General features: G+C 33.7%; 1 protein-coding gene across 1 annotated transcript in view; it reads left to right on the forward strand.

Moving 5' to 3' along the window:
• Positions 1-9,067, forward strand: part of LOC106669333 (nucleoplasmin-like protein ANO39) — a 48,117-nt gene extending 39,050 nt beyond the window's left edge. The window contains exon 2 of the mRNA XM_024230040.1: positions 8,687-9,067. Coding sequence (XP_024085808.1) covers positions 8,687-8,982 — 296 coding nt within the window. The 3' untranslated portion in view covers positions 8,983-9,067. The remainder of the gene's footprint in view (positions 1-8,686) is intronic.
• Positions 9,068-11,643: the final 2,576 nt, after the last annotated feature.

The following is an 11,643-nucleotide window of genomic DNA, read 5'->3' on the forward strand; positions in this document are numbered from 1 at the left end:
CTCTCGATGCCATAAATGTTCCGATTGGTGATCACCAGGGACCCAGATGGGTGTTCCACATCTATCCTTCTCAGAGACTTGGCCTATCTCCAGGCAAACCGCAGCCGGCGAAAAAACGGCCGCAGAAGACAAGCGTGACGTTTTCGTCTATATAAATTTGACCCTTTCTTCGGCGGCTCTCATTCGAGGAAAGATGAACATCTTGTTAACAGTGGCGTGCCTCGGTTTCACGGCTTTGGTAACAGCCGATTCATCGAACCCGGTCGATCTCGTCTTCAGGGCGTACAGATCGTGCGCCGAAAAGGACACAATATCCTGTATGAAGAAGAAGACGGTGCAGCTAATTGAAAGGGCGGCCAGGGAAGACAAGATGACCATTATTGGCGATTCTTTGGTGCTTGTACGAGATCCTTCTGTCAACACGACCGTCGATCCTTCTTCTGGAGAAAAATCCCTCGGGGAAACTGTGTCCAATTTGCTCTCTACTCATAAGATACAGATCAAAATGCCAAAACTCACCTTTCTACAACCTGTAGAAGAGGGTATGTACGTTTTTCTTCTTCTAATTAACCATTCAATTACAAAACATGAACAATATATAATCACAAAATAAAACATCATTCTACATCAACATTGTTATTATCCGGAAAAGACTTGTTTATGTTACGTAACATTTTATAAAATTGGCCATTTCCAATCATCTAGCACAAATCCAGTAGAAATCTCTCGAATCCAAAATGGTCGTGATCTGTGACTAAATGAAAATTAATCTAGTCGTAATTTTCTTCTTTTTTTATTGCCCGTATGTTAATCATTTTGGATTTATAGATTTATTAATAGAAGTATTTTTTATATACTATTGGCATAAAGATAAAGAAAATAATTGTTCTCTTTTCATTTTTTAAAACAACGTAAATTATCTTAATATCTTAATTATCTTATTATTTAATTATCTTAATATGTTTTGCTAATGCCTTAGTAATGTTAATATCTTATTGATCTTCGATATCTAAGAATAGACATTGAAAATACAATACTTGTGCTATGCAGGAATAGGGATAGATTGACATAAACAGAGAAATATTCCCAGAATGTTATTACTTCTGGCACCTATACTTTTTGTATTTATGACAGGATAATAAACTCAGACACACACACACACACACACACACACACATATATGTATATATAAAAGTTACGTGTGTTGACTAAACGTGTGTCTTTAAAAACAAAGTTTTTTTATTAGCTAAACACAACTTAGAATTTGAGAAGAACCTCTCCTGTTCACGGATATGATTAATCTAAATCATTCTTTACAAGTGTAATGTGAATAGTGAACAAGGAAGGGTTTATTGCTAACAAAATTCTCCGAAGATGTCGCTGAACTAAGGCTTTTGTGCGGGTGTAACTTATATAGGGTGTTCGGCTGCTCGTGCTATAAACTTTGCCAGTAAGTTCTACTTTCAAAAAGGAACCAAAAAGTTCTAATTAACTATGGTCCGAATCTCAGCTGCTAAGGAGTTATTTCACTTTTTCTGATTTTTTAAGATTGATGTGATACCGTTGAACTACGTTAAAGTTCCAATAAGATGTGATTAATACTAAACTTGTAAACTTTCGCGAAATAAGCGTTTTAGTAGCAAGAACTTTGAAAAATATTTTTTTTTAAGTTGAAAAACTTACTATGGTGATTCTAAACTACTATTTCCAAACGTAGAGACCAGAAAATTTCAGAAAACGTACTCCATTTTATATCCTTTTTAGTGGTGCAATTTTTTTTTAAACGAGGGTTCGCAACAGCAGAGGTCATATCAACCCAACCCTCGGGGTGCCGGGTGCCCTGCTTTTTTAATTACTTTGATTAAAGATGAAGAAATTGATGAAGGAAAAGAAAAACCGTGGTTGAAGGATTGCTAAGGTGGAAAGATTAATAAAAATAAAAAACTTTTTGAATGGATTTTCTAAACGTTTTTTAATTTTGATTCGAAATGCTCTTCACCCTCCGCAATGTATTTTCGACGCGGCCGTCGCATTAAACCTGCAAAACCCGCACGTAAGAAGTATATCAGGTTCATTAGGAAAAGTAGCCATAGTGTTAACAAGATATCACATAGATAACTAAAAACGTTTTGAATCTTAAAAATCTTTTATTCCGGAGAATAAAAACACGATAATTCTTTAATCAATGTTGCAGCCGTGTTGGTAAATAAGTAAACACTTGCACTATTTTGGTTTCGAGCCCAAATTAAAAAGAAACGTTAAAAAATTCATTCAAAATTTCCTTAAGTTTGTTTTTTAATTTTCCACCTTACCAATCCGTCAGCCACGGCTTTTTCCTTTCCTCCATCAATTTCTTCATCTTTTAAAAAAGTAATTAAAATGGCAATTATACAACTAAAAAAAAAATTAAATGGAGTACGTTTTCTGAAATTTGCTATTCTCTAGGTTTGGAAATAGTAGTTTAGAATCAATAATCATTGAACAAAAAATTATTTTTCATAGTTCTGGCCACTACGCTTATTTCTCCAACGTTTACAGGTTTAGTATTGATCACATCGTATTGGAAATTTAACGCAGTTTTCAAGGTATCCACCTTGAAACCTTTTAGTTTTGGAGTTATCATTGTTTATTTGAAGCAAGGTCATGAAATTTTAAAAAATCAGAAAAAGTGGAATAACTCCGAACTGCTGAGGTTCGGATCATAGTTAATTAGGACTTTTTGGTTCCATTTTGAATGTAGAATCTACGGACAAAGTCTGTAACAAGAGTAGCCGAACACCCTATCGAACTGGCCAATTTTCTTAGGGATATATTGGCCAATTCGATGGAGATGTTAAATATTATTGAAGTATTAAATGGAACGTGATGATTGTGGCATATTGTGTTTCAAAGGACGTTACTTTCTTTTATAGACATATCTGTTTGTTTTGCATGTTTTGATTTTTTACAATTACACATTTTTGAATTTTTGTCCTTCTAATAAAAATAATTTTCCTGAAGTATCGATTTGAAATACAGTGTTTTTCTTGAATTACACAATTTCCTTACAATTGTTTGTATCCAATGGATCAAAGTACATCAGTTAAAACTGTAAAACCACTAATACGTCATTAAATTTACTTAAATAAGCATCTTTCAATTGTTTATCCTTCGAGATTTTTTACAGCATGTTCCCTCTGTGCTTTTATATTAATTCTTTTTCTCTAACAACTTACTTGATGATAAATCTCGGGGCTCATTTATGCGACTTTTGTAAAAGTCTAGTGCAATATGTGAAAATATGGTTGTTAGAGAAGAAGTCATATGTGACGAGAATTATATGCTCTTTGTGTCAAAAATAACGGAACTTAAAAGAACAAAGGGACGATGCTGCCAAAAAAGGAAAAAAAAACTGTCCCACAAATTAAGCTGAGTTTGAGCGAAATTGATTGAATCACTTGATTTGTTTCAAAAATACCTCATGAATGATCTCCAGTAGACTTCGTTTCGGAAATATTTTCATCTCAACCCGCTTCAAATTCTGGTACGAATTGTCTTATTTGCAAGTTCATCGGCTGGCAAATCCTCCTATTAAGGCATTGTTATTAAATAATTCACTTAGTGGTATACTAAGAATTTGAAGTTGAAGTGAGTAAATAAATCAGTACAGCTGCTGGCAAATCCCCCAAATTTTGAGTCCTTGTCAATTCGCCAAGTACGTAACATAGCTTCTGTGTTTAGGTAACAAATCACTTGATTTGCCTAGAGAAATGGCAATATCGAATTTTTATTTTAATATAACCCATGAATTGATCAATTCTCTTATGGATGTGATTAAATCTTTGTTTTATCATATCTCTACGACACATATAAGGACAATTGACATATGAAATATGTACTAAGGGTACATGACAAAAGGGTCGCTTAACATGAAATCCACGAAGAACATGCGTGTTTCTTTTTCAAATTTATATAAGCTTAATATTTTTTAAAAGATTATTACGATTATTTATAATAAATGTGGACATTAACAGGAAACTTTAGTAAGTTGATTCTACCATATGGAATCGTCCATCAAGAAGTGTTGGGTTAGTTTACTTTTTAGTCATACAAATCTATCCTTCGGTAAACTTTAGAGATCAGATACTGGGAAGAGACGTTAGATTTCAAACTAGATAAAAAACTGTTAACGAATAAAAAATGCTCGGAATAGAACAATCTATGAAAAATGTTTATGCATGGAATTCTTAAGAGATGAATTAGATGAGTGCATTGTTGTCGCATGTAAGCACCACAAAAACAGACATTAAATGGATCACATTTACACACATAGGGAAGACTACTAAGAAGGAGACTAAAAATTAACTAAACGACTCGCCTTGCTCAAAATGACCACGAACCCTAATCACTTGAAATTACTGCAAATGACGAAAAAAGTATATGCTTGAAGACATACAAACGCGACACATTCTGGACGGAAACATTCACGAACACCCAACACATCATTTACACCGTGTGAGACCTTATACACATTAAAATCGTAAAGGACGACGATCATGAGGACAGACCATGGCAATAAAGAATATGCACAATTAATCCGTCCACAACACCTTTCACGAACTTATAAAAGAGGCCCGACTAAATTAAAATCACCAATGATGGGGAAAAACTGAATCGCATCGGACAGCGAGGATAGTCGGATCAAAATGATTAAAACGACAAATAACTGGTTATTACCCCGCAGACCGCAAGAGAAAATGCCATTATTCAATACTTCACTGTCCCTTTCCTCAGGTGGCTATTAGTAATTTAATTTAAATAATTTCATATTTTTATAATTAAATATAAGGAGGATGCTTTATATTTTTGTATATATGTCAGAAATTGGTTCACATTATTTTTGTCCAAGGCAAAGGCGTTGTTTTAAATTTAAGTAGATAAAATATGAGAATTGTGAAAAATTATGTTATTTTACTAAAAAACTGGTTAAATAAACACAGTTTTAAATCAGTTGAGTTAAAAATACGATAAAAAAAGATTTAGTTATTAACGATCATTTTGGTCCGCCTATACTCACTTTATTGGTTTGCCAGATGCTTTCGTCATTTCCCCATCTTCAGTACTGGTCTATTATTCTAGACATTCAGTAGTCTTAGTCGTCTAGATTTAGATGTTTACTCAACACAGAAAAGTCGGTGGCCACAACGGTTAAGGCGTTGACACGCGCACATCGCTAAAGGTAAAGTTCCAGTGTTCGAATCCAAAGGCGCTTAATTCGAACCCGACGTATTCCAAATGGGCGTTTTTTCAAAATCACCAGCACCCCGTGGATTCCAGAAGAAAATCGGTGTATAATTTAAACTACACATTTGCTTTATTTTGTAAAAATAAAAAACTTTTTTAAATAAAGGACTTGATTTACCAAGGTATTTTTTTTCTTGGACAAAAAGCAAATTCTTCAATAAGTCTCTTTTAAATGGTGAAAAACAACAAAAACGAAATAAAATCTAAAATATCAGCATCATCAGAAATAATTTCTTTTTCGATCGATTAATTATAAATATTATTATTTAGAAACATCAATTTCCACGAACTTAAGGAAATGCATGTTTAGGCCAAGCAGGGCAGACTGGCATAGGTTGGAATGAGGACAAAGGGCCCTGAAAAAAAAGACGGTTAAAACTTCATACTCTCAGAATATAAACCGTGTAACGGTCCGCGGACGACCAATAGTTAGGGGCAGGCATTTTTATCCTCCTAGTAGTAACGCTCCAGATGTTTTACAACGTAACCGAAGGACTCGCAGGACAACGGAGGTCCTTTTTTAAGCTGCGGTAAGACGAGCGCTCTCTCCCGTTGGAAGGAAAAAGATATGAGCTTTTACCTAGCGCCCGGAGATCACGCTGTAGATATGTTAGACTGGAACGTAAGTCACGTGCCCTACGCATTCGAAACCGACTTACAAACAGGCTTTTTTCAAAAAGCCGACATCCAGAGGGTTGATATGCCTTCTTTGTTGTCGAAAAAACAACAAAAACAAGCGTACCAGAAGTTTCAATCTTTGATCCAACTCATCTAAAAACATTGAACTCATCTCATCTAACCAAATTGAAAAAATTGAGCCTGAAATATTTTGATTTCATTTTCTCACGGATTTATGTTAATGAGGAGGAATTTTGTCTTATTCTATCGATGTAAAAGTAATCTCGATTGGGTAGAAACTCAACAAAACAATAAAACATATTAATCAATATATTTTTAGCAGTCCGGCTTGATTATTTCAATTAACTATAATTTTTATCTAAGGTCTTGGTTGAGATGAAAAAGTTAGTGTAACGAGGGGGATTCGAACCCACGATCTTCGGCTCAATACGCTGCTGCTCTAACCATTTTAGTGACATGAGAGCTCAAGTGGTTAGAGCAGCGGCGAATTGAAAGATCGTGGGTTCGAATCCCCCTCGTGTGACTAGCTTTTTCATCTCAACCAAGGCCTTACATAAAAGGTTGATTGAAAAAAATTTTGAGATCATGTTTCAATCATAGTTTTTTAGTGATAATGTGATCGGGGGGGGGGATCAGTGCAAACCACATCTTTTAGATGGTCGTCATGCTTACTACGCTTTCTCCTGGTATGCTCAAAAAAAGAACAGGATGAAAACATTCCCATTTTTGTGTTTTATCCGAACACATATTTTAGATTATGTTTGTTTGATATTTTATGAAATCTGTGGATCCCAATTGTTATTTAGTGTTAATAAATAATTCAATTAATTAAGGTTTTAAGTTGAGAAAAAAACGTCAGTGTCATGAGCTGGATTCGAACCCACGACCTTCGGCTTGATACGCCGCTACTCTACCACTTGAGCTATCGAGACTTCGTTCCCCTCGGGCACTAACTTCCCATCGAGTAGCGGAGTAGTAATTGAATTATATTAATTGGTCAGCCGGACCACGAAAAATAGTGAAGTTAATAAATAATATTTTTAAACACCCACTTTTTGTACTGTTGGATGACAAAAATTGAATGATTTTTCTTCGAAGATTGACGCGTACGGTTGAAGATAGTTGAGATTCAATGAACTAACGCACAACTCGTCATAATTTCAAAATTTCTACACTTTAATAGTTCATATTTCTAAACATCCAACATCCAAATTGTTCGTTAAAGTTTTTCAAATGGGAATATTAAGAGTGTATAACGGTATAAATGAAGTCGATAAATCTTATCAAATTTACTTGATGAAACTAAAATTAATAATTTCTTCTTTATCACCAAATTATCAGTCATCTTCAAATTATCTCCATTTATTAAATCCAAGCGTACTTATCAATAATTAATTGGTATTATTAGATATTCTATTTATCATAATAATTAATACCTTACAATCTTTTTTAATAGCGATATTTTTTATGGCGATTTGATACAAGCTGTCAAACAGTAAAAAACTATCTCTTTGTGTTTGTCTGTATCTCTGTCTGTCTTCTCTTCTCTTTTTCTCTCACTTAATCGCTCTCTCTCTCTCTCTCTCTCTCCCTCTCTCTCTCTCTCTCTTTCTTTACCTATCCAACTTTCTATCTCTGTTTCCCAATGGCTATTTTGCTGGTATTTCTTCCTATCGTTTTTACCCAATTCCTTTTACGCTAGATGTAAAAGTGGTCAGTAAATTTAAAATTGATTCATTGACTCTCGCAGTATAACTCTTTCTCTCTCTCACCATCGCCCTTCCTCTCTACATACTCGCTGTATTTCTGCCGTCTGTGTTTCTGTCTCTGTCTATTTTCTATTATTTCTCCCTATACTTTTTACTCAATCCTTCTGACGTTAGATGTAAAAGTAGCCAATAAATTAAATATTTATTCATTCTTGCAGACCCTCCCTCCCTCGCTCACTCTTTCACTCTCTTTATCTATTCGCAGGAAGAAAGAACATGTATATCCTATGCTGTACACTTGGGAAATAAAGTACATCAAATTTGTCTTTCTATCTCTACTTCTCCTTTTCTTTCTTATGTTAACCTTCACTCACTCTCCCCCTCTCAAATTTCCTCAACCTATTTTCTTTGTCTCTTTTTACTGTCTGTCCTTATTTGTATAATCAAGTCTTGAAATATATTCAATTTATTTAAAACTATTATAAACATTAACGAAGTCGACATTTGTCGTTTTATTGTACAAATAATAATAACAATTTTATACGGTCTAACGAAAGTAAATTCTTTACGTTTTTCCTTGAGGCTATAATTTCATAGTTAATAATATTTTATATCAATAATTACCTTATCTGGCATAATGGTCTGTTTTGGCTTTCGTACTAAGTTTCATCAGTATTTTTCAATAAATATATTTAATAAACATTTTTTTCAATATAAAATATATTAATTTAGTGCAATGCCAAATAACTGAAAATTGAAAATGATAAATTTTCCTTATCTGCTAATGTTTGTCTGTTTGTAGTGTTAAATTTTCTTAATAATTTTGTTTAACGTTTTTTTATTTTTTTCTAACTTTGACTGTTCTTTTTTATTAATTTTATTTGTGACAAATGATAAATTAATTTGATTTATTATTAATATTGATTATTAATATTATATTTAATTTTATTGATTATTCATTTGTTTTTATTCTGTCTTTTACACTTAAATCAGTTTTATTTAACCCGTTATTACTATTGCCTAAAGCTAAAAGACTCATAAATATTTATTTGCAGGCAGGAGAAAGAATAAAGGGTACGGAGGCATCGGGCTGATGATGGGCGGCATGATGCTGGCGATGGGAATGGCCGCGCTTGCAGCCCTTGCTGGTAAAGCGATGGCAGCATCGATGGCCGCGCTGATGATGGCCGCTCTTGCTGCGATGAAGAAAGGAGGCGGTGGAGGGGGCGGCCATCACTCTTCATACGAGGTGATTTCCATACCCAGCCATCATCACCGTAGCTTTTACGAGGTAGACCATGATGAGCAAAGCCCGTACCATTACGACCAGCAGCCTGTTTACGAAAACTGAAGAAAGATCTCTACCTATGAACTTGTAGAAAAGGATGTAAAGTTTTCTATGTAAAATGTTTTCAACCACTGCTATAAATTTACATTATTTATTTTTTTAAATTATTTATTAAATCTACTTTATTTAATGTTTATTTATGTTTTGTAAAACCTTACCTTGTTGTTTTTGTACAAAGTGAAGACGAAGAAACAAATTGTTTTGAAAATACTTATATTACAAAAGCATTGATTATAATCAGGATACATAAATATGAGTAACATCTAAAATTATATTCTCGGTGTATTTTCTTCGATTATTCTCAAATGTTTCTAAATACCTTCCAGGTTTGAATTGAATGTTATAGAGCATGAGGTGAAATTGTGCTTAAGTTGTTAGAAAATTATGTTGTGGTAGTAGATTTTATATGTTTTCAAATGCAATTCAAATTGCATCTCCAAACTCTATTAGAAATAAAGCATGTAATATAAAAACTATTCTATCGGCGGATTATGTCTTTTTCTTAAATAAAATCTATTATCTACCCCTCAAGTTTTGATTAACCTAATTGAATAAATCTCACAGGCGCATACGCACACACAAAACTAATATTATATAAAGTAAGAAAGAATAAATTAATGCAAATAAACAAATCCCCACTTGTACAAAACACACAAATAGAATATTAGCAAAATCAACACAATTATATTCGCCAATTGGCTAAGAAAAAAGGAGGAAAATAGGAAGAGCGATAAGGAGAATGAGTGCACAAAAACAAATTGAACGAACTCATAGAAGATTATCAAAAACCATCATAATTGCGGATTTGTTAACTAATATTTAATATTTGGTAAAATTTTTGTTTGAATTTTCTATAAAAGAAAATCCGGCCCTTAATTTGTCTCATTGTTTTTATTAATAAATATTTGTTTATGCTATGTTTTAAATTGGGAATACCAATTAGGGGTAAACAACCGACAAGCCCCGGGAAGAGGAAGGATTACCTTTTATTGTCATCATAATCACATGCCTTTTATCATCTCTTTTACGGAGGTCCATCCCGAGATGCGAATAAAAACCACTACATCGAGATACATGGCAAAGTCCACATCTCCTAGACCTACGGAGCCTAATATGCTCAGGAAACCCTCCGTTTGCACCCGCCGAACCGATCACCCCAGTATGCCCGCCCTGCACCCGCCGTACGATGATGCCTTAAATTCGTACCTTACCAGCCCGAAGATACTCCAGAATCGCCTCATAAACTTCTAAACTTTCAGAGCCCAAGAGGGACTTGTAATTTACTGGTTTTTCCAAGCCCTTAATATCGTAAACTGTATCCATTAAACGTCTTTCTATGATTTACATATTTGGTGCAAGTCATAAATGAAGTGCTCAAGATCCTCTGAAATTCCACATGTTTCGCAAAGATCATCATCACGCACATGGATTTTGTGAAGATATACTCCACATATCCCAAGGTTACTCCTAAGTCTGTTGGTTGCCCTTGAGTCCTGCCTATTCATGTTTGTCATTGTAAAACACGGCTTTTTCCTGAGGTTTGGGTTTATAGAGAAGTAAAATTTCCCAGTCGGAACGGAGTCACTGTAGGCCTGCCATTCTTTATTCTTGCGCATTTTCATTTGGCAATTAAAATCTGAGACTGGGGTCGGAAGCTCCAGACCTATACCATCCTGTGTGGCTCGGTTTGCATAGTTACTACAACATTACCATGGATTCCGGTGTGACCACGAATCCAACAAAAATATGTAACAATACCCTTATCAGTTTGCAGTTTATACGCTGTTTCAACCACCCGAGCTACCAAGTAATTTGGTTTTGATTGAAGGTAAACATTTACTTAGAATTTGATGATGTGGCTGTTTCTTCCTCCTCATTGCGTAACCTACAAATGGGGTCATTATTTAATATATCCTTATATATATATATGTGCAGGAAGTCGACGACCCGTTCAGCATAATTTCTTCGATGGAACTGGATCGGTGATAAGATACGTCGTCTTCGTAGCATTGGAATCCTCAATTTAAATGTTTACATTTATTGTTTAATCAAATTAAAGAATTACTTTTTGTTGTTTTCAGTACAAATTTATTTTCGGGAATTACAGTTACATAAATGTGGTCTAATTTAGAAGGTATTGAATAGAAGTTATAAATATCGTATTCTACTTTTGAAATAAGAGGTATTGACAAGCTATAAATGATTTCGTTATCATGGATTTTACAATTGACTCTTATTAAATTTCATACTCTGAAATATTTTCCAATTTTACTTCTATAAGCATCTGGGTAGCATAATGAAGAGACATTTTTGAAAGTTCTTCGTAATATAGTTCGATTTGTTTTAATTGTTGTATTGTTTAATTCAACGGCGAACCAACAGCCTCAAATGGAAATTCATTTAAGGAAATTTTCTCTACAAGATATAACCTTGAATCCTCTAATCCCTGTAAATAACCATAAGATTATTAATAACTAAAATACAGGTTCAACTCTTATATTGCATTGTATGATCATAATCATAGTATTAATTATTATTTTTATAATTATATATTGTATGCTCAAGTTTGAAATTTGTCGAAACAAAATAAATAGCATAAATTCAAAAGATGTTAAAACAGATTCGAATATGGAAGAAATCGAATTAAATAAAATTAATGTTTTA

The sequence above is a fragment of the Cimex lectularius genome, unplaced genomic scaffold (genome assembly GCF_000648675.2).
Source record: "Cimex lectularius strain Harlan isolate CLEC.00 unplaced genomic scaffold, Clec_2.1 scaffold388, whole genome shotgun sequence".
Lineage (NCBI taxonomy): Eukaryota > Metazoa > Arthropoda > Insecta > Hemiptera > Cimicidae > Cimex > Cimex lectularius.